The sequence below is a fragment of the Danio rerio genome, chromosome 13 (assembly GCF_049306965.1).
Source record: "Danio rerio strain Tuebingen ecotype United States chromosome 13, GRCz12tu, whole genome shotgun sequence".
Classification (NCBI taxonomy): domain Eukaryota; kingdom Metazoa; phylum Chordata; class Actinopteri; order Cypriniformes; family Danionidae; genus Danio; species Danio rerio.
The window spans coordinates 51,162,607-51,185,152 of record NC_133188.1 but is presented as its reverse complement, the minus strand read 5'-3'; the positions used below and the strand labels follow the sequence as shown (position 1 = coordinate 51,185,152).

General features: G+C 36.4%; 1 protein-coding gene across 5 annotated transcripts in view; it reads left to right on the top strand.

The window, feature by feature from the left end:
* The window catches only part of acoxl (acyl-CoA oxidase-like), a 134,452-nt gene that overhangs the window by 74,588 nt on the left and 37,318 nt on the right, over nt 1-22,546 (top strand). For all 5 annotated transcript variants that reach the window (XR_012388955.1, XR_012388956.1, XM_068213113.2 and 2 more), the window contains one exon: nt 9,487-9,557. Coding sequence is in view for 3 of the 5 variants with exons in the window: in XM_068213113.2 (XP_068069214.1) it covers nt 9,487-9,557 (71 nt within the window). In the remaining 2 variants the exon portion in view is untranslated. The remainder of the gene's footprint in view (nt 1-9,486; nt 9,558-22,546) is intronic.

Below are 22,546 nucleotides of genomic sequence, written 5' to 3'. Positions count from 1 at the left end.
AATTTGTGACTTGGTATGTTTTTTTAATACATTTTTATTGACAACTGTAAGTTTATAGCATCATAGTATTAGTCAAATCTCCATTTAAAGAGATTTAAATACTGTACACAATCACTGCTGGATAGTGCTTACGATCACTTTCATTTCAAAGAACTGCCAGATTTACCAAATGCAGATTCAATAACTGCTTGCTCTGTTGGAATATGCATCTAAATGCACTTATACATGTTAGTTAATGAAGAAATTAAAGTTAAATAAAGCCTACCCTTATTGAGTAAATCTTATTTTACAGTTAAAATCCCTAAAGTCTCTATAAAGATCTTGGTTCCTTCCTTCCTTCCTTCCTTCCTTCCTTCCTTCCTTCCTTCCTTCATTCATTCATTCATTCATTTTCCTTCGGCTTAGTCCCTTTATTCATCAGGGGTCGCCACAGCTTAATGGACCACCAACTTATCCAGCATATGTTTTACACAGCGGATGCCCTTCCAGCTGCAATCCAGTACTGGGAAACACCCATACAGTGGGAAATTTAGAGTACCCAATTCCCCTATAGAGCATGTTATTGGACTGTGGGGGAAACCAGAGCACCTGAAGGAAACCCATGCCAACACAGGGAGAACATGCAAACTGCACCACTCCTACTTTTCCTTATTTAACAAGTAAAAAAAGCCACACAATACATTTATGTTGACCCAACTCAAATCGATTAAGTTAACTTAACAGATTTAAGTGAACTGAACTTAAAACAATTAATTTGTTCCAAATAAGGCGAAGCAGTGGCGCAGTAGGTTGTGCTGTTGCCTCACAGCAAGAAGGTTGCTGGTTCGATCCTTGGCTCGGTTGGCGTTTCTGTGTGGAGTTTGCATGTTCTCCCTGCGTTCGCGTGGATTTCCTCTGGGTGCTCCGGTTTCCCTCACAGTCCAAAGACATGCAGTACAGGTGAATAGGGTAGGCTATATAGTCCGTAGTGTATGAGTGTGTGTGTGAATTAGTGTTTGTGGATGTTTCCCAGAGATGGTTTGCGGCTAGAAGGGCATCCGCTGCGTAAAAAAAAAAACGTGCTGGATAAGTTGGCGGTTCATTCCGCTGTGGCAACCCCAGATTAATAAAGGGACTGAGCCGACAAGAAAATGAATGAATGAATGATTGAATGTTCCAAATAAACCTCAAGAATTAAGTTGTTTTAACTAATTTTAAATAAGTAGTTTGAACAAGCAGGAAACATGTTTTTTAAGTGTACCATGTAAAAAATGCTGGGTTCCACACGATTTGTGTTTACTTACTAGTTTTTACAAATTTAAATGGATTAAAAATAAAACAATTAAGTTGTGAAATATTTCTCATGTTAATAATTAAAATGTGGACAAATGCACTTAAAATGTGGACAAATGTAGTTTTAATGTTTTAAGCAAAAAGTTGCCTAAAATAAACTTAAGGATTTATTTTTTGCAAAATAATTTTGACTAATTATCATCCTCCTGTTGCCTCGTTTTGTCGCTAAATGCTACTTTTCCTTATTTAACATTTAAATGCATTCATGTTGACCCAACTCAAATCAATTAAGTTAACTTAACAAATTCTAGAAAATTAATCATAAAACAATTAAGTTGCTCCCAAAAAGTCTCAAGAATTAAGTTGTTTCAACTCATTTTGAATAAGTAGTTTGAACAAACAGAAAACATGTTTTAAAGTTTACCCTGTAAAAAATGCTGGGTTCCACACAATTTTTGTTGGGGCGACATGAAAATATTAAGTTAGCTTTAGTTTTACAAATTTAAGTGGATTGATCATAAAATGATTAAGTTCCTCCAAAAAATCTCAAGAATTGTGTTGTTTTAGCTAATTTTGAATAAGTTTGAACAAACAATAAAAATCTTTTTTTTGAGTGCTTCTCATCTTAAGACAATTTTGAAAAATGTTTTTGATGCACTTTAAATGTGAACAACTATAGTATTGATATTTTAAGCAAAAAGTTGCCTAAAATAAACGTAAGGATTTCTCTTTTGCAAAGTAATTTAGACTAATTAATGTCAGCCTGTTGCCTCGTTTTGTCACTAAATGCTACTTTTCCTTATTTAACATTTAAATGCATTCATGTTGACCCAACTCAAATCAATTAAGTTAACTTAACAAATTTTAGTAAATTGATCATAAAAAAATGAAGTTGCTCTCAAAAAAAATCTCAAGAATTAAGTTGTTTCAACTCATTTTGAAAAAGTAGTTTAAACAAGCAGAAAGCATGTTTTTTTTTTAGTGTTTAGGTTCCACACAATTTGTGTTGGGGCAACATGAAAGAATTAAGTTAACTTTCTAGTTTTTTTTTTTCATTTAAGTGGATTGAACATGAAACAATTAATTTGCCCCCCAAAACCCAAAAATCTCAATAATTAAGTTGTTTCAGTTCGTTTTGAATAAGTTTGAACAAATAATAAACTTCTTTTTTTTTGAGTGCTCCTTCTCATCTTAAGACAATTTTAAAAAGTTTTTGATGCACTTCAAATGTGGACAACTTGTAGTATTGATATTTTAAGCAAAAAGTTGCCTAAAATAAACGTAAGGATTTCTCTTTTGCAAAGTAATTTAGACTAATGAATGTCAGCCTGCTGCCTCGTTTTGTCACTAAATGCTACTTTTCCTTATTTAATATTTAGATGTTAAAAATGCCTCACAATTCACTCATGTTGACCCAACTCAAAATCGATTAAATTAACTTAACATTTTTAAGTGAATTGATCTTAAACATGTTTTTTGAGTGTACCGTGAAAAAAAATACTGGGTTCCACACAATTTGTGTTGGGGCAACATATAAGAATTAAGTTAACTTACTAGTTTTTATAAATTTAAGTGGATTGAACATGAAACAATTAATTTGCCCCCCAAAAGTCTCAATAATTAAGTTGTTTCAGCTCATTTTGAATAAGTTTGAACAATTAACAAACATCTTTTTTTTTTTGAGTGCTCCTTCTCATCTTAAGGCAATTTTAAAAAATGTTTTTGATGCACTTCAAATGTGGAAAACTTGTAGTATTGATATTTTAATCAAAAAGTTGCCTAAAATAACCGTAAGGATTTCTCTTTTTTCAAAGTAATTTAGACTAATTAACGTCCTCCTGTTGCCTCGTTTTGTCACTAAATGCTACTTTTCCTTATTTAATTCCTTTTTAATATTTAAATGTGCACTAAAAAATGCCACACAATACATTAATGTTGACCCAACACAAATCAATTAAGTAAACAAAATATTTAAGTGGATTGAACTTAAAACAATTAAGTTGCCCCATAAAAACTCAAGAATTAAGTTGTTTCAACTCATTTTGAAAAAGTAGTTTGAGCAAACAGAAAAGATGTTTTTTGAGTGTACCGTGAAAAAAATGCCACACAATATATTCATGTTGACCCAACTCAAACAGATTGTCAACTTAACAAATTGAAGTGAATTGAACATAAAATAATTAAGTTGCCCCCCCCCCCCCAAAAAAAAACTCAATTTAAATAAGTAGTTTGAACAAACAGAAAAAAAATATATATTTTTGAGTGTCCCCTGAAACAAAAGCATTTTTATTAGCATGTGCATGTTGAAACAGTGTGAGTTTGTCTGAAGCAGGTGATTCATGTACACTATAAACACAGTGCCCATCTTTGATCATTAAAGACACTGTTTAACTTCTGATTCGCGCAAGTGTTGTGCAGCCTCAGCCTCTGATGTTCGCGAGTATTTCCACATGCTCAGTGTATGTGTGCAGGGGTTTGTGTGTCAAGATATATTTTCCTCCCCTGATAGCAAATTTCCATTCTCTCACCCTCCTCCCACACACTTACACACAGACACACACACACACACACACACGCTAATTTTCTCTGAGATGGAGCTGATAACATTGAGAAGAGGGGCTTTTACTCACATTCGTTTGCACTTTTAGTTATGATTTTGACACTGAGTAATAATCGTAGCGGTTACAGATCACAGAATATATATACGTATAACACTGCGCAATGCATGAAAAATGCAGTGTAATGAAATATATTGCTGTCCATTCAATGTATGGTATAAATTCTGCACAAAAAAACAAACAGCCATGCTTTTTCAATTTATTGTTGTCAAAAAGTTGCTTTAAAGGTCCAATGAAAATAAAATAAAGTTTTTTTTTTAGATGTTAGTATCAGTATTGCTAGTTTTTAAGATATCTATAAGCTAGTGTGCTCCAAAACAATGACAAAATTAGCATTTAGAAGATATAAAACTGATATAAACATGCTTCTCATCAAATGATATGTTTATGATCAAATCTTGACCAATCAAATGCTTTCCTGTATCTGACAAGCCCCGCCCCCTTCAAGACGCTTCCTATTTGCTTTTCAATTGCTTCACTGGCAGAGCAGTGAAAAAAATAGAACGCTATTGGCCGTTTTAAAAAAGGAGAGGAGCTACTCTTTATTCCACCCTCTTTTTGGCTGCGTCCGAAATCGCCTGCTACTGAAGTAGGTACTGCATTTGAATGTAAATATACTATTCAGACGGTGGAAAAGTACATACTATGCAGTATGAGTGTCAGCAGTATGAATGGAACTCGGATGAACTACATCCACCATTTTGTCCTCATCACGTGACCAACTCGCGTCAGTTGCATCGCTTCATTCCCATTTATGAATTCTCTCATGGTGCATCATTGAATAGCGTAGCATCCCTCCGATGCACACTTCAGAATTTCACCAGAAGTAGTAGGTCATCTTTGTAAGTTGCTTTAAAGGTTCCATGAAATTAATATAAAGGTTTTTTTTAGATGTTTGTATCAGTATTGCTAGTTTTTTAAGATATCTATAAGCTAGTGTGCTCCAAAACAGTGGCAAAATTTAAAAGATATAAAACTGATATGAACATGATATAAACATGTTTCTAATCAAATCTTGACCAATCAGAGACTCTCTAGTATCTGACAAGCCACACCCCCTCCAAGAGGCTTCTTATTTGCTTTTCGTTTGATGCACATGAGCTCAACCACTCACATTGGCAGAGCAGTTATAAAAACAGAACGTCATTGGCAGATTTAAAAAAAGGGGAGGAGCTACTGTAAGTCCCACCCTCTCTTTGGCTGCATCCGAAATCACCTACTGAACTACTCAGTACTGCATTTGAATTTACTACTCAGATGTTATTAAAGTACGTACTATACAGTATGAATGTGAGCAGTATGAATGGAAATCGGACGTAATACATCTGCCATTTTGTCATGATCATGTCAGTTGCGTCGCTTGACTCCCATTCATAAATTCTCTCGCGGTGCATCATGGGATAGCGTAGCATCCCTTCGATGCACACTTCAGAATCTCACCAGAAGTAGTAGGTCTTCCGGGTACTACTCACGTACTGTTTTTAGAATACTATGAATTCAGACATACTTCTCGGCTCACATACTGTTTTTAGCTCACTATGTAGTATGCAAGTCTGCGATTTCAGACGTAGCTTTTGTGTTTCAGTTGAGATTACGTCAAACATTGAATAAAAATTTCAATGTGCTTCTTGGGACTTATAAAGGATATATTTCATTCATTCATTCATTTTCCTTAGGCTTAGTCCTGTTATTCATCAGGAGTCACCACAACGGAATGAACCGCCAACTTATCCAGCATATGTTTTACACAGCGGATGCCCTTCCAGCTGCATTCACTAATTTTTCTTCAGCTTAGTCGCTTTATTTTTCAGGGGTTGCCTCTGCGGAATGAACCGCCAACTTATCCAGCATATGCTTTAAGCAGCGCATGCCCTTCCAGCTGCAACCCTGTACTGGGAAACACCCATACACTCTCATTGACACACAAACACTAGGGCCAGTTTAGTTCATCCAATTCACCCAAAGCGCATACCAACTGACCCAGCTGGGATTCAAACCAGCGACCTTCTTGCTGTGACATTGCTAACCACTAAGCCGCCCCTCATTCATATCATGGGCAATTAAATTTCTCTTAATCTTTTGAGAAGATAAAAAATGAATGCACTAAAAAAAGGGGAAAAAAAGGATTCAAGATATGATCAGAAAAGGGAATTAGAACGATAGCAGACTTGTATGTTAACAATATTCTAATGTCATTCGAGGAAATTGTTAGTAAATATAATATTCCTGCAAAACATTTCTTTAAGTATTTACTAGGGATGTAACGGTATCAGAATTTCACGGTACGATTATACCTCGGTATGAATGGCACGGTACGGTATTTATTGAATAATTTACAGGAAAAACAAAACTAATGAAAAGACTTGAAAAAAGTGCCAAAAGTGTTTATTTACCTTAGCACTGAACATATCAATGACATACAAATTAGCCATCTATCTGTAAGTTTCGAAACAGGAACTTCAATTTTTCAATTTTAATAACAAAAAACTATTAAACCATATAAAAACAATAAAGTTTCAATTTAGTATTGTTGAAAACTCATCACATTCAACATTTAATCACTCACTCACTTAGATAGAGATGGGTTTTAAAGGAAAATGATCATATAACTATAATCTGGTAAAAGCTGGGATCTCTGGGCATGTCCCCTGCAATAGAAAAAAACCCTCTCATTTGGGACTGAGGTTTCTGGGACAGAGAGATATGATTTAGCCAAGGTTGACAGCAGTGGGTAACGTTGTGCATTGTCTTTCCACCACTTGAGAGGACAAGCCATGAGTGAGATAGAGGTCTCTTTGGGGTACAAGTCAATGTCTGCATCAATCTAACAAGTGTGCTGTGTTCTGCAGTCCCCATGACTGTTTTTAGTTGTATTCCCCGACTTATATTTCACCACAGTCTGGCAGTGCCTGCATACTGTTTTTTTCTTTGTCTGTCACCTTTTCTCCTTTTTCGTATCTTTTTAGAAAGAAACCGAAATGCTTCCACACATCCGATTTAAAACCCGCTTTAGGTTCGATAATTTCCAGATCTTTTTCTTCCCCGCTACTAGCAGCACACTCCATTTCCGCATTACTGGATCTGTAGTGACAACAGACCGCAAAGGATGATGGCCATGCCTGGGCTGATAGAAATTGTAGTTCCCGCTACCTCCCGTTCGCTTCATTCGCCTAAGCAAACTTTTCTCAGTAATATAGTTTTATTGAGTCATGCGCCCACGGTAATATTGAAAAAAATTACTATTGCAGTATGATGGTATTTACAATATTACTACATCCCTAGTATTTACAAATACAAGATTTTATCTTTAAATCACAAAATAATTCTCTAGATATGATATCATTGTTTATTTTGGAAAAAGTAATAACAAAAGACTGTTTTAGTGAAGGTTTAATTTCTGCATTATACAAGATGCTGGTGTCAGGATCAAAGGAATCTTCAAATTGTAAACTGGAAGCTTGGAGATTAAATCTTGAGGAGAATATTTCTATAGAGGACTGGATGAAGATGTGCGAGGAAGCTCAATCACTAACAATGAACACTCGTCTGAAACTGTTACAATATAAATGGTTGATGAGGATTTACATAACTCCAGTTTTATTGGATAAATATAATGAAAATATTCCAGATACTTGCTTGAGATGCAGGGACCATGAAGGAACGTTGTGTCACTGTATATGGGAATGTAAAGGAATACAGAACTTTTGGAAAGGTGTGAAAGAAATTATAGAAAATATTCCTGAGGTTAATCTACCCATTGAATGTTACGTGTTTATGATGTTAAATAATAAAAGGGATGATACGTAACAATCAGTGAGTCTATTGATGCTGGGTGAATGAGGAGAAGACACATACGCTTGATAAGTGAAACAAAAAGTAAGTATTTATAAATGGATAATGTCAAACAATGAATATGAGATGGAAGATAATGTAATTTTAAATAATTGAATTAAATAAAGAAAAATAGGAGTGTTGCCAAAACAAAGAAATAAATATAACAAAACAATCTAACTAAACCCCAACCCACTAAACTGACTGAACAAAGAAAAATGCACAAACAAAACCGTAATCTTCAGCACGTAGCTGAACTAAACTTCATAACTCCCAAACATAATTACACATGTGGCAACGCCTCCAAAACTAATACAAAATTATACTAAGCCTCTCGAAATGCTAGAATTCTCGTAAAGTACACACTATTAGCCATTAGCAAAACAAGATCTCAGGTAATCCAATTCTCATAAAGATCATTCAAAATCTCACTATACATTAACAAGAGCAGCACAAGTTTAACTGAAAAATCAATATCAACAGAGAGAAAACTAGCGGAACAAAGCGGAACAAACAAATAAACAGTCCGGCCGACACAAGTGAGGAGATTGGCAGGCCAAACGCTCCTCCAGAACAGCGCAAGCGCACCGGTTTTATACTGCGCGGACCCGATCCTTATTGGCGTGCCGATTGAGTGACGAAGGTGATTGACAGCTCACTCGACCAATGGTAGCACACCTGAAACAGGATAGGACCACAACAAGAGAGAGAAAGAAGAGAGAAGAGCGCAAAGCAGAAAACAACAAAAATACCACAAAACATATACGTGAAACGTAACAGTCTCCTTTAATTTTTTTATTTCATGTATATCCCAAGGAGATCAAGTTAAAAAAGACGGAGCAGATATTTTTGAATATATGTATGCCACAAGCGAAACAGCTTATTTCTTTAAATTGGAAAAGTATATGTGCACCAACTATAGGCTGTTGGCTGAAAGAGATGGTAACAAACATGAAAATGGAAAAAAATAACTTATATGATAAGAAATAGATGCATAGTTTTTAATAGAGTTCGGGGACCTTTTACGTCAGGGGTGTCAAACTCAATTCCTGGAGGGCCGAAGCCCTGCACAGTTTAGTTCCAACCCTGCTCCAACACATTTACCTGTAGGTTTCAAACAAGCCTGAAGGACTCAATTAGTTTGATCAGGTGTGTTTAATTAGGGTTGGAACTAAACTGTGCAGAGCTGCGGCCCTTTTGGAACTGAGTTTGACACCTGTGCTTTACGGTGTTTTTAAAAGGTGGTGGATTTGGAAATGTTTTACTAGATTAGTAATAGAGGGGATATTGTATTCTGATGTAAAATGCTGAGAAGCCTTTTGTTTGGTTTTGTTTGTTCATTTGTTGGTTTGTGTTGGATCTGACACATGGAAATGTGCATGTACATGTTACTAAAATATAATAAAAAGGAATTGGAAAAAAAAAAAGAGACGCATCTTGTGTTTTTGGTGCATTTTGCATGGTGCACATTTAAAATGTGGTTACTTGAATGGTAAATATGGCTTTGTTTTATATTGTTTTAGTTTATATCCCTCTTTCAAGTAGATACAAATATTGACTACATACAAAAAATTCTGCCTGGGGTGAAGCATCAAAGCCCTGCTTCTCATTTCACATGTGAAAGAAGTGTTCTTTAAAAGCCACAGGACATTTTATTTGTGAAAAAAAGTGAAAAATAGTAACAAAAACAAATTGTCTCTATTATTAGCCATTGATAACTTCAGGGGGGAAAATAATCAGAATTGAACTTATTTTTGTTCTGCAGTGACCTTGGAGCAGTTTGCTCTCGCCGTTCAAGACTGCCAAATCAAAGAGGACCGTGCATTGCTTAGCAAGGTATGTGTGAAGCTCTGCTTCTCTTTTTGTCTTTTGACGCATCAAATGGTTCCAATGGAAAGTTCTCAGAAACAACAACAACAGCCTCGTGCCCACTCAAAAAACAATAAGCTCAGCTTCTCAGCGTCTTAGGGAGTTTTCAGAGGATTCCACTCTTGACCACGTGTTTGGAAAATAAAAAAAATTGCATCTTTTATGTCTTTTTTATGGTTACTGCGCCTGCTGAGACAGACGGCTAAATTAGTGTAAAGAGCCAAAATAATACAGGGCGTCAGCGGGGTCTTAACCCTTGTGTGTGCCGGGGAGGTTTTCATCCACTCTGAGGTGATTTTCAGTCTTAATTTGGACACAACTTTCAGCAAATGAAATGATTTTTGCAGAATAATCTTATTTTGACACATATTTATTAGGTGTGTAACGATACACTCAGCTCACGATACGATGTGTATCACGATATAATGTTCACGATTCGATATGTATCACGATATTTGGAATAAAAATTGAAAATTAAACTGAAATGCACATTTTACCAAGTAAACTATTTTTTATGTATTTCTTTTGTTTCAACTTGTTAAACTGAACCTTCTTTAAGAAAATAAATTAAACAGGCCTGTCTCTGGAAAATAAAACAATTTAAAAACTTCTTAAAAATATTATTGAAATGACAGAGACAAAATTAAGGAACAATTTAAGTAAAGGTGCAAAAAAAAAAAGCTTTCTATTTAATTGAATTTAACAGTAAGAGCTTAAGGCTTTGCTTGGTCACTTGCGTTTTTTGTGTGTGCAAAAAAAAATCCACATTTCCAGGCATTTAATTCATATTTAATTAAATTCATTTAGAGATATCTCTAATTACAATTGTGACTAGTCAAAACTCATTTAGAGATATCTGCAAATATTTTTCAATGGAAGTCAATGGAGGAATATGACTAGTCATAATATATTTGCAGATATCTCCAATCTGATTTCGTACTAGTACAATTGTAATTGCAGATATCTCTAAATGTCATTCTGACTAGTCGAATTATAATTATGACTAGTCAAAATATAATTAGAGATATCTCTAAATATATTTATGGATAGTCAGAACAAAGGTTTAAATGCTAAAACGGCTTGCCATACGCGCGCGTCTATCAAAGTCCGCCCTCTGTAGTAACAGCTCACGTCATGTGTGATTTTGCGTCCGCCAATACATCATTATATGAAGACAGAATGATATTTTAGGGTGAATTGTACCTTATAAATACAGTCTGTGACTCTTTCAACACCCTTAGAAGGTTTCCATGTCACTGTGCAAAGTATGTAAATCACTGTGAAGACTTTATAACTTAGGCTATGTTTGACCAGTATGCGTGTCAAAAAGCGGACGAGTCTAAAGCAATGACTGTACAACTGAAATGTTGCCAGACGTCTGATTTTGAGAGGATGGGCCATCCTCTATTTCAGCTCCACTCATCTGGGTCTGCTAACATTACTGCTGCTGCAATCTGAACTCACGTGCGACAGCAGGTGGAACGTAGCTCACGTGCAAACAGCTCAACTAATAAGAGAAAACGGACGTCATATCGTAATCAAATCGTCATAACGCCACGATGGATATTGTGACATTTTGGCATCGCAATAAATCGTACAACGATAAATTGTTACACCCCTAATATTTATACATCGTCACATACATTTTTTTAAAACTCAACACTCAAAACACTCTGGGAAAATTGACTACATTTGCTGTTTTGCTCCATTGACTGCTATTATAATGACTTTTTTTGATTGCAAAGCCATGATACGATATAATCATGCATTCTTGATTGTTGCTTTTTTCTGTTGTGAAGTTCATCAGACAACAATGCAAAAAAGCTTTAGGGTTTAAAAAGTCTTAAATTCACTGAAATATTGTCTTGTAGGTCTGACATCATTTTAAACAGGTCTCAATTTTTCTGTCTATGTAAAGCAGGGGAGTCCAAACTCGGTCCTGGAGGGCCAGTGTCCTAGAGAGTTTAGCTACAACCCTAATCAAACACACCTGAACCAGCTAATCAAGCTCTTAATAGACGTAGGCTGCGTCCAAAAATGCATACTTCCATACTATATAGTATTCTAAAATCAGTATGCGAGCCGAGTAGTATGTCCGAATTCATAGAATGTGAGAAGTACCTGGATGACTTACTACTTCCGGCAAGATTCTGGAGTGCACATCCCATGCACGCTGCGCTATCCCATAATGCTCCCCGAGAGAATTCATGAAAGGAAGTATAGCGACGCAACTGATGCAGGTAGGTCACGTTACATGACAAAATGGCGGATGTAGTACGTCCGAATTCCATTCATACTTTTCACATTCATACTGTATAGAATGTACTTTTCTAACGTCCGAGTAGTACGTTTAAATTCAAATGTAGTACCTACTGAGTATTAGGCGGTTTCGGACGCAGCCATAATAGAAACTTTCTGGCAGGTGTGTTGAAGGGTGTTGGAGCTAAACTCAGTAGGACACTGACCCTCCAGGACCGAGTTTGGACATCACTGATGTAAAGCTACCCAATTGGGCCAACACCCCCATCCAATCAGCAACAATCCATCTCAATAAAACTTTGAACAAATCTCTATTTATAACTAATCTTTGCCCAGCACTAATTATAATCTTAATCACTATTCATTGCCCTCAAAATAAACGTCTGTTTACACTCACCGGCCACTTTATTAGGTATACTTTTTCTAGTACAGAGTTGGACCCCTTTTGCCTTCAAAACTGCCTTTGTCCTTAATGGCATTGATTCAACAAGCTACTGGAAATATTGTTCAGAGATTTTGTTTCATATTGACATGATAGCATCACGCAGTTGCTGCAGCCTGGACCAATAATACAAGGCAGGATGGATTCATGCTTTCATGTTGTTGATGCCAAATTCTGACCCGACCATCCGAATTTTGCAGCAGAAATAGAGACTCATCAGAGCAGGCAACGAATCTCCAATCTTCTATTGTCTAATCTTGGTGCGTCTATGTGAATTGTAGCCTCAGTTTCCTGTTCTTAGCTGACAGGAGTGGCACCCGTTGTGGTCTTCTGCTGCTGTAGCCCATCCACCTCAAGGTTGGATGTGTTGTGCGTTCAGAGATGCTCTACTGCAGACCTCGGTTGTAACGAGTGCTTATTTGAGTTACTGTTGTCTTTCAATCAGCTGGAACCAGTCTGGCCATTCTCCTCTTGCATCAACAAGGCATTTGCGCCCACAGAACGGCCGCTCACTGGATATTTTCTCTTTTTTGGACCATTCTCTGTAAACCCTATTCTGATGCTCGATTTGAACTGCAGCTGATCGTTTTGACCATGTCTACATGCCTTAATGCATTGAGTTGTTGCCACGTGATTGGCTGATTAGAAATGAACAATTATTATAGACTAATTGATGCTAATTGATGTCTGTGCGGTAAGGTTTCCCTATCCACGAGAGCAAAAGCGAAAGTGAACTTACTTTACGTCATGTTAATATCAATGCGCTTATGGCGCGAAGCAGCTGGCTTTAAAAGGGAATGGGAGATGAGACTCTGATTGGTTTAATCTCAAAACACACCAATAACTCATTAAGAAAATAAACTCAACCCTTTTAGACCATGCGCCACGGCGCAAAGAGGATTTTCCCGTCCTTAAGTTAGCAAAAATGCGTTCTGACACGCTCTGAAAGCGTTTGCGCCCTGCGTTTTGCGCTCTGCGCATGGACCGACAAAATAGAGCCCTCAGTGTCAGTTTAAAAGAGATATAAAACATTAATGTGGTATTTTGAGCTGAAACACACACACACACACACACACACACACACACTCTACTATAAGGACATCAGAGACATATTTTACCCCTTTAAAAAAACAACCAACATACAAAATAACATACAAAGTAACCAACATACAATACTCATGCAACCACGCAGTAACACTTAAGAAGTGTCTAGTGAATCTGGTGTGTATTCAGGTATGTAATTGGTTGCCGTTGCTATATCACTTGTATCAATAAGAAGCTTCATACATGCCCTCTGTTAAACATTAATGCCAATCTGCCATGTCAATTCAGTTCAATTCATCGTTATTTCTCGAGCACTTTTACAATATAGATTGTGTCAAAGCAGCTTAACATAGAAAATCTAGTAAGCTGAAGCTGTGTCAGTCCAGTCAGAGTTGAAGTTCAGTTTAGTTCAGTTCAGTGTGGTTTAATATACACTGCTGAAAGTCCAAACACTAAAGAGCAAATCCATCACTGCACAGCAACACTAGTTCCAAACCAAGCAAGCCAGTGGTGACAGTGGAACAAAACTTCAGCAATTGACGAAAGTGAAGGAAAAAAAGCCAATGGAGCATAACCGTACGTTCACACCGAAAGCAGCCAAAACTCGCTACATTGATCTCGTATTTAAAATAGCCGTTGCAGCATACATTACATTCCTGCATAAAACATGTTTCTAGCGTGAAAATGTTGCGCACTTCTTATCAAATTCATATAAAAATGGACGATCAAGTTGCGTGTGGTGTGGCTTTGCTCTATTTATCCAATATGTGTCCATATGTCTGTTTTGTACTGTCATGTCGCGTGAGATTCTTGCTTTTTAAAGATAAATATATAACATTAATGCACATCAGTAACTCGCCTGTAACTTATTTAATGCATGTTCCTGTAAGAAAACATTGTAAATAATTGGAAATCCGGCAACCGCAATAATCAAACCCTTGGAAATAACTGTGGTCAGAACCAAAGTTCACAGGTCTGTGTCCTCTGAACTTCTATCAAGCGGTGGACGTCTTCATTCTGATTGCTTGCCGCCAAACCGCGTCATTGCTCATTACCATAAAGTTGACTTGGTTTCAACTCTCCTCAACGCCCACGACAGCGAAGACGCGCCACGCTGCTCCTCGCCGCCGGCTCTCATTAAAAATGAATGACTTCCGGCTACTTTGACGCTCTCAGCGCTTTCGGTGTGAACGTACGGTAACAAAAGAACAACTTAGGCTGCCTTCACGCCTGTAGACTGATTGTTTTGTTTCGAAACAGAGATTAAAATTGTGACAATGTCGCTGTTTGTTCTCGGTGTGGTTTTCTTTCACATGGCAAAATTTCTAAACGGATCATAATTGTTAACACGAGTATTGTTAACACGAGTTGTTAATTGGTAACGCGAGTAAACTCTCCTCACATTGGTCAGAGTTTGGTTTATTTTCCAGGATTCCGCTCAGCTGTTATACATCCTTATTTTAATTTATGACGATGAGAAATAAGACTTTATTAGTGAAAAGGTTGACTAGAGGAGAAGTAGTCGTGCCCAACTGAGCCTGGTTTCTCTCGAGTTCCTTCACTTTCGTCAATTGATGAAGTTTTGTCAAACAATGTCAAGAAAATTTTTTCAAATGAGGTCAGACCTTACTGTCCTAATGAAATCATTCAAAATCAAGGCATGATCATATTTTATTTTGGTCTAATAAGCGTAATCTAGAGGTATTTGCCTTACATATAAGACACTTCTGATACCAAATGATCATCTAGAAGTCAAGTTATTATTTGTTGTTCATAAAACTTGTATAATCATGTAGTATACATGCGACACGTCACCAAGACATAATCAAAGCTATCTTTTACAACAATATGCAAAATTTCTATTTTGAAAATTCTTTCTATTTCTGAGACAGTGCAGCAGAGTTGGATGAGCAGATTAATATTGTGTTTCCTTTTGATGTAAGATTATTTTGCTTACCCCATTGTCAAATTATTTAGCTTGTTTTAAGAAAAAACAACATTTTATTTCTTTAGACCCTACAATATATTTTCCGTGTCTAGAAAATCCTTCTTGATTTAAGAATTTGTTGATATTTAGACTAGAAACAACAACAAACAAAAAAAAATTTATTTGCAAATAAATTATTTATTTAGTTTTATTTGCAAACCAACTGAAAAAGACTTAAATATTTAGCAATATTAAAAGACTTTAAAAAGACTTGCAACCTTCAGTTGAAGTCTGAACTATTGACAAATTACCATGTTTGTAAGCATTCAGGATGCGCGTGCAGCAAGGTTGCAGCAAAATACCGGGAGTGCTAGCATTTACAGCGAGGGAATGACATCCGTTGCGGTACAGAGTTTGTTGTTGTCTTAGAAATAAATTATTGATGACATATTATATATATTATTTACATAATGCTTTCATCATATTATAGCACCTTGTCACCCAGTGTGAGCACAAATATTCTGCAAAATTAACGTTAAAGTGAGCGGCGTTCGTCTGACAGGTCCATCTGCGATAGCATCCTTCCAATGGATATTGGAGAAGACGAAATGACCAATCATTCAGCCCAAAATAAACAATCTCATTGAAGCTCCAAGTGTTTTTACAAGAGAGAAGTTAAAGGCCTACAAGTCTTGCCAACAATGTTGTTCTGTGTGGTCATGTGCAAGAAATAATGTTTCATGATTAACAGATTCAAAACTATGTAGTGCTAAAAACCGAGGTTCTGTATAGCCAAAGACAAGTAGACAGAGCTATACAAGGATGGGTAATCATCCACAAGCAAAAGTACTGCATTCTGACAGTGAACTGCACCTGTACGGCAGGGTATGTGAACACATACATAGAGGTAAAGTTGGTTTTATATTCAGACTTTCTCCTTAATAATATAATTTCATGAAAGTATTATTTGCAAACTCTAAATCATATTAGCAGCCAGTGACTATCAAAGTACAACATTGTTCACAGTCAAATAAACAGTGTTAATGTTGTTTTCAAGTCACACTTGCAGGTTATTTCAGACTGAATATTCAAAGTGCCGTGGTAAACAATATTGGAAGAGTGTCACAAGTGAGGTCATGTGTGATGTAGGTTGGTAATTCGTCTATTAGCCCTCCTGAATTATTGGCCCTCCTGTATATTTTTTTCCCAATTTCTGTTTAACGGAGAGAAGATTTTTTACAACACATTTCTAAACATAATAGTTTTAATAACACATTTTTAATAACTGATATTTTTATCTTTGCCATGATGACAGTAAATAATATTTGACTAGATATTTTTCAAGATACAAGCATTCAGCTTAAAGTGACATTTAAAGGCTTAACTAGGGTAATTAGCAGAGGTGGGTAGAGTATCCAAAATCTGTTCTCAAGTAAGAGTACAAGTACTTGCGGAAATTTTTACTCAATTAATAGTAAAAGTAACAAGTTACTCGAGTAAGAGTAAAAAAGTACCTTATGAAAAATTACTAATGTAAATAGTTGGTTAATTACTTTTGATTTTATATATATATATATATATATATAGAGAGAGAGAGAGAGAGAGAGAGAGAGAGAGAGAAAGTGAAGCGGTGGTGCAGAAGGTAGTGGTGTCGCCTTACAGCAAAAAGGTCGCTGGTTCGAGCCTCAGCTGGGTAAGTTGGCATTTCTGTGTGGAGTTTGCATGTTCTCCCTGCATTCGCGTGGGTTTCCTCCGGGTGCTCCTGTTTAGGCTAAATTGTCCGTAGTGTATGTGTGTGTGTGTGTGTTTGAATGAGTGTATGGATGTTTGTGTATGGAAGGGCATCCACTGTGTAGAAACGTGCTGGATAAGTTGGCGGTTCATTCCGCTGTGATGACCCCAGATTAATACAGGGACTCATTCTAAGCTCTTTGCCGAAAGTGGGAGACGCGTCTCTATAGCAATCTCTCGCGACACAACCTCTCCAATGCGGCGTCTCAGATCATATTTATTATCATTTGACAGTAATGGAGGAACGCCGCGAAATGTAGCGAAGTAAGAGTAATGATTTTTCTCTAATGATTTACTTGAATAAGAGTAAAAGTACACATATTTAAATGTACTCAAAAAGTACTCGTTACCCAATAATTTTACTCAAGTAAATGTTATGAAGTAAATGTAACTCGTTACTACCCACCTCTGGTAATTAGGCGAGTCATTGTATAACAGTGGTTTGTTCTGGAGACAATCCAAAACAAACATTGGCTAAGAGGGCTAATAATCTTGACCTTAAAATGTTTTTTTTCTTTTAAATTTAAAACTGCTTTTATTCTAGCCTAAATAAAACAAATAACTTTCTCCAGAAGAAAAAATATTATATGAATTACTATGAAAAATTTCTGAATCTGTTAAACATCATTTAGCAAATATTTGAAAATGAAAAAAAAAAAAACATTAATAGGACGGCGAATAATTCTGACTTCAACTGTATTTGTTTTCAGAGCTCGTGCAGAATTTATCAGAAATATTCAGTACGAATGTATGTACAGTTACATCCCTGGTAAAATGATGCCTGACGTTTTTCATTCAGGCTTTGTGATAGAGTTTTATACTAAATGATTGCAGCACTACCAGTGGATTTACACACGAACCGTCTTTGGCACCGAGATGACACAGCAACAAAAAAAACATTATGGTGCACATTCAGTCATATGAGCATTAGATCAACTGCTGAGCGCCCGAGCAGAACCGCACTGATCTGAGACCTGCCGACTGCAGCTGTCAGGCCCTCTAGAGAGCAGCTTACAGGAATAAACCTCAAATAATGACCTGGTTCCTGCAGGTCACGAGGTGCGCCGTCAGACCAGACCCGTGATCGAGAGACAAAGAGTGCCAGTGAGGAACAGGAAAACCTCACTTCCACCTGTTTCTTCAAACTTATGATTCGCGCAGTCATGAGACCTGTGAACTCACCTCAGTCTGACATTTCACATCTACGCTCTCTAGATAGCATCTGAAACAGCGCTGCCTCTGTGTAAGTAGCGCGGGCGCTTCAGTGAATCAGCTCAAATCTGAATGTTTTTACACTTTCAAACATTTTGGGCTCCACAAAATGCATTGATGTTGTCACAACACAGATTGATTAAGCTAACTTGATTGTTTTTTACAAATTTAAGTGGGTTGAACATAAAACAATTAAGTTGTCTGCCAAAACACTCAAGAATTGTGTTGAAATAAGCAGTATGAACAAGCAACAAAAACAATTGTGTACTTTTTTGTGCAATTTTTTATTAGATTGCATTGTTATTATAAATAGAAGTAGACTGAACATAAAATAATTAAGTTGTCCCCCAAAAAAAACCCTTAAGAATCGTGTTGATTCAGCTCATTTTAAGTAAGCCACAGCCATCTCACCATGCAGCCAATGACCGGTTAATGTGTGTTGTAATGTGTTTTAACTAGGGCTGGGCGATATGGGCAAAAATCATATCCTGTTATTTTTAGGAGGAATGATATATGATATGTTTCTGGTATTTACCCATAAATGGTTACTTGAGAGTTAAAGCCTTTATTAAAACTTTATTGAACAGTTTTTCGAGCAAAATATAGTTCAAACACAAGGGTTTCCTTCCGTGTTATTATCATCATTATAATTATCATTCTTATATTGTTATTTGTTGAAAGAGTAGCTAAAAGCGAGATATTAAAATAGAAAAAAAAAGTTTAATAGACAAATGCAGTTAGGGAGTTCATTCCACCAACTGGGCAGATTGAATGCGAGAGTTCGGGAAAGTGATTTCTTCCCTCTTTGGGATCGAACCACGAGGCAACGTTCATTCACAGAACGCAAGTTTCTGGAGGGCACATACATCTGCAGAAGTGAGAGCAGATAAACAGAATAGATAGATAGACAGACAGACAGACAGACAGACAGACAGACAGACAGACAGACAGACAGACAGACAGACAGACAGACAGACAGACAGACAGACAGACAGACAGACAGACAGATAGATAGATAGATAGATAGATAGATAGATAGATAGATAGATAGATAGATAGATAGATAGATAGATAGATAGATAGATAGATAGATAGATAGATAGATAGATAGATAGGTTGATAGAATGGCGGATGGATGGATGGATGGATGGATGGATGGATGGATGGATGGATAAATGGATGGATGGATGGATGGATGAATGGATGGATGGATGGATGCATGGATGGATAGATAGATAGATAGATAGATAGATAGATAGATAGATAGATAGATAGATAGATAGATAGATAGATAGATAGGTTGATAGGTTGATAGAATGGCGGATGGATGGATGGATGGATGGATGGATGGATGGATGGATGGATAAATGGATGGATGGATGGATGGATGGATGGATGGATGCATGGATGGATGGATAGATAGATAGATAGATAGATAGATAGATAGATAGATAGATAGATAGATAGATAGATAGATAGATAGATAGATAGATAGATAGATAGAAAGATAGAAAGAAAGAAATATAAGAAAGTAATAAAAATATATATTTTTAATGTTGTCTCCACATTTCCTCCAATATTTTAGCGGTCTATGAGTTTCTAGTATTCATTCATACATTAAAGTATGTAAACGCACAGAGAGTAAAGGCTCTTGCTTTTGCCCTCCATTATTTTGGACACCGTTAGAATCAGCTTCTCCCCCGTGGTGCACGACAACACTGAAAATACTGTGCGGCTGCCACAAGGGGGCGTATTTCGACAGTCGTGTCCAAATTTCGTGTGCAGTGGAAAGGCAGCTTTAAAACGCTTTCCTAATGCTCTTAGTTTATTTTCATACTTTTATATAATTTTTATTTACTTAGCCCTTCGTTTGTTTTGGTAATGTTTTTTTCTCTCCGCAGCCAATGTAGTTTTCTTTTCTCCTTTGTATCTCGCATATATTGATCTCCTGATTGTGGCTGTATATTTGCATTCTTTAAAAAAAAAAGAAGCTACAAGTAGGCATGACCAACTGTTGCAATTTTGTTTGAGCGTCATCGCACTGACCGGGGATACCAAACAAGGGCAAAGAGACGGAGCGTGAGCGAAGCTACAGATACCTGCTAGCATTTTGCCTAGACAGGCTTTTCTTTGGGAGAAATGCTTAATACTTCATTACCTGCGACTCGTTTGTGTTCTGACCACATGTGCTTGGTTGTAAACTATATCAATAAAGTTTTTAGACTTTTAAAAATACTGTTTTAATACATTGAGCCACCAAACATTGACGTTTTTTTTACAGGAGGAAAGCGCGGATTACTTCCAAACACCTAAAATATGGTCTGTTTTGGTAAATGCAAGGCTATTTATGAAATCCAGGCAAGTGCTTCTGTTCTGGAGTGCATAACAGGTCTAAAGATCAGGTCGATAAATTATCTTAAATAAAACAAATACAGTTATAGAGATGGGACACAAGTATATATAATTTCACTCACCTTGGAAATGGAGGCAATTTTAAATGGCCAATTTTAAATGGCATAATTAAGGGCACAGCATGCCATATTATCTGATAATCGTAGAAAATAATTCCAAAAGCAATTGACTGTGTAAAGCTAGATAAAACAAAAGAAAAAGAAGATGTATATGCAGTTCAGCAGCTAATCAGCCAGAATGACACAACGGCGACCAGCGAGACCTTGCTGTCATCCAAGTGGCTACGCCCTTAATTATGCAGACTTAATATAACTGAATAAAAACTAAATGGATGAGTTATAAAAAAAAAAATTCACCCCTCACAGTTGTCATGAAGGGTAATATTAGCTATATGAACCAAAACCACCTTTTGTACCAGGCTGTAAACATGTATTTATCAGCTGTAAAATTGGCCAATTTAGCACTGCAGTCAGTGGACATCTGGAGTTTCTGGAGCCGGCTCCCAAAGGCCAGTCGATGAATTGCAGTTTCAGTCCCTCACCCACCCCCTCTTCCTTATTATTGTGAAGCGCTTTGGGTGTATGGTCACGATAAATGCGCTATATAAATACACATTACATTACAATACTATGCAATATGCTCAAATTGTTTTCAATTTAACGTTTAAAGGGGTCCTATTTTAATCATTTTTAAAGAGTCGTTTCTGTTTTTTCAGATTATTCTTTCTTGTTTGTTGGTTTGGAAAGTGCATTATTTTTTTACATCATTTCAATTATTACAATACCTTTCACCCCAGCCCTTCACAAATGGCTCGGTTTGTACCAGGTTTTGATGAAGGCCCAGCCTTTCTTTCTTTTTTTATGCCACAACATACACTGCATAAACGTATACTGACCTTATTCTTCAATGCGGAAGTGCGCTCATTTTTGCGATTGTTTTAGAACTTCCGATTCAGCTCCCTATGGGAGAAATGACCAAGAATAATAAACCACAGAATACAGTCAGACCACTTGCTCTACAAACAAGTGTTTGCATGCAAACAAAGCAGGATCATATAATAATAAAATGTCAGTTTGCAACATCAAGCAGCATAACAAGCTGTTTTAACGTCTAAAAATGAATGGAAGTGAATGAGAGCGGATGTCTCGGGTCAAAAAGATTCAAACGATTGCAGCTACTCACACATGAAGAATAAGGTGAATAAACAAATTTATTAACAGACCTCAAAAACTCAAGAAAAAGATTTGAATAACTTAAACATCTAATTTAGCTATACATTATACATTTTGTATAATATAATATAAGGCTTCAGTTTGTTATGAAAATCTAATATGTTACTAAACATTTCCTTGTAAGATCATGCTGGTTATATTCTGCTTATACTATTATATTCTGCTTATACTTCTGCTTATACTACGGTCCAGATGTGGTATTTCAGATATTTGTCAAATTTGTCTTGTCCTCAGACTGCTCCGGTGTGAACACTAGCTTCTCATTCAAAGCCTTCTGTTGTGTGATGATGTGATTTTTGACTGTTGTAGCTAGGGATGGGTAGTGTTAAGGTTTTAAAGGTATAACTACTTTTATCGATACCACTTATCAGTTCGGTACTTTAACGGTTCTCTTATCGGTACTTTTTGTAATGGTTTTCTTATAAAGAAAACAAAACAAAAAAAATAAATAAACAGAATTAACAACACTTTATTTTATTATTTGCTTCTTAATGTAAAATAAAACAAAACCAATAATTGTCAAAACAAATAAATTTCCTGTTAAAGAATGTACAATAGTTAGAAGGAAAATGACACAGTTTTTAACCTTCTTCTGGAGAAAAATCAACATGTTTGCCTTTTCACGCAGAAGTCGGGA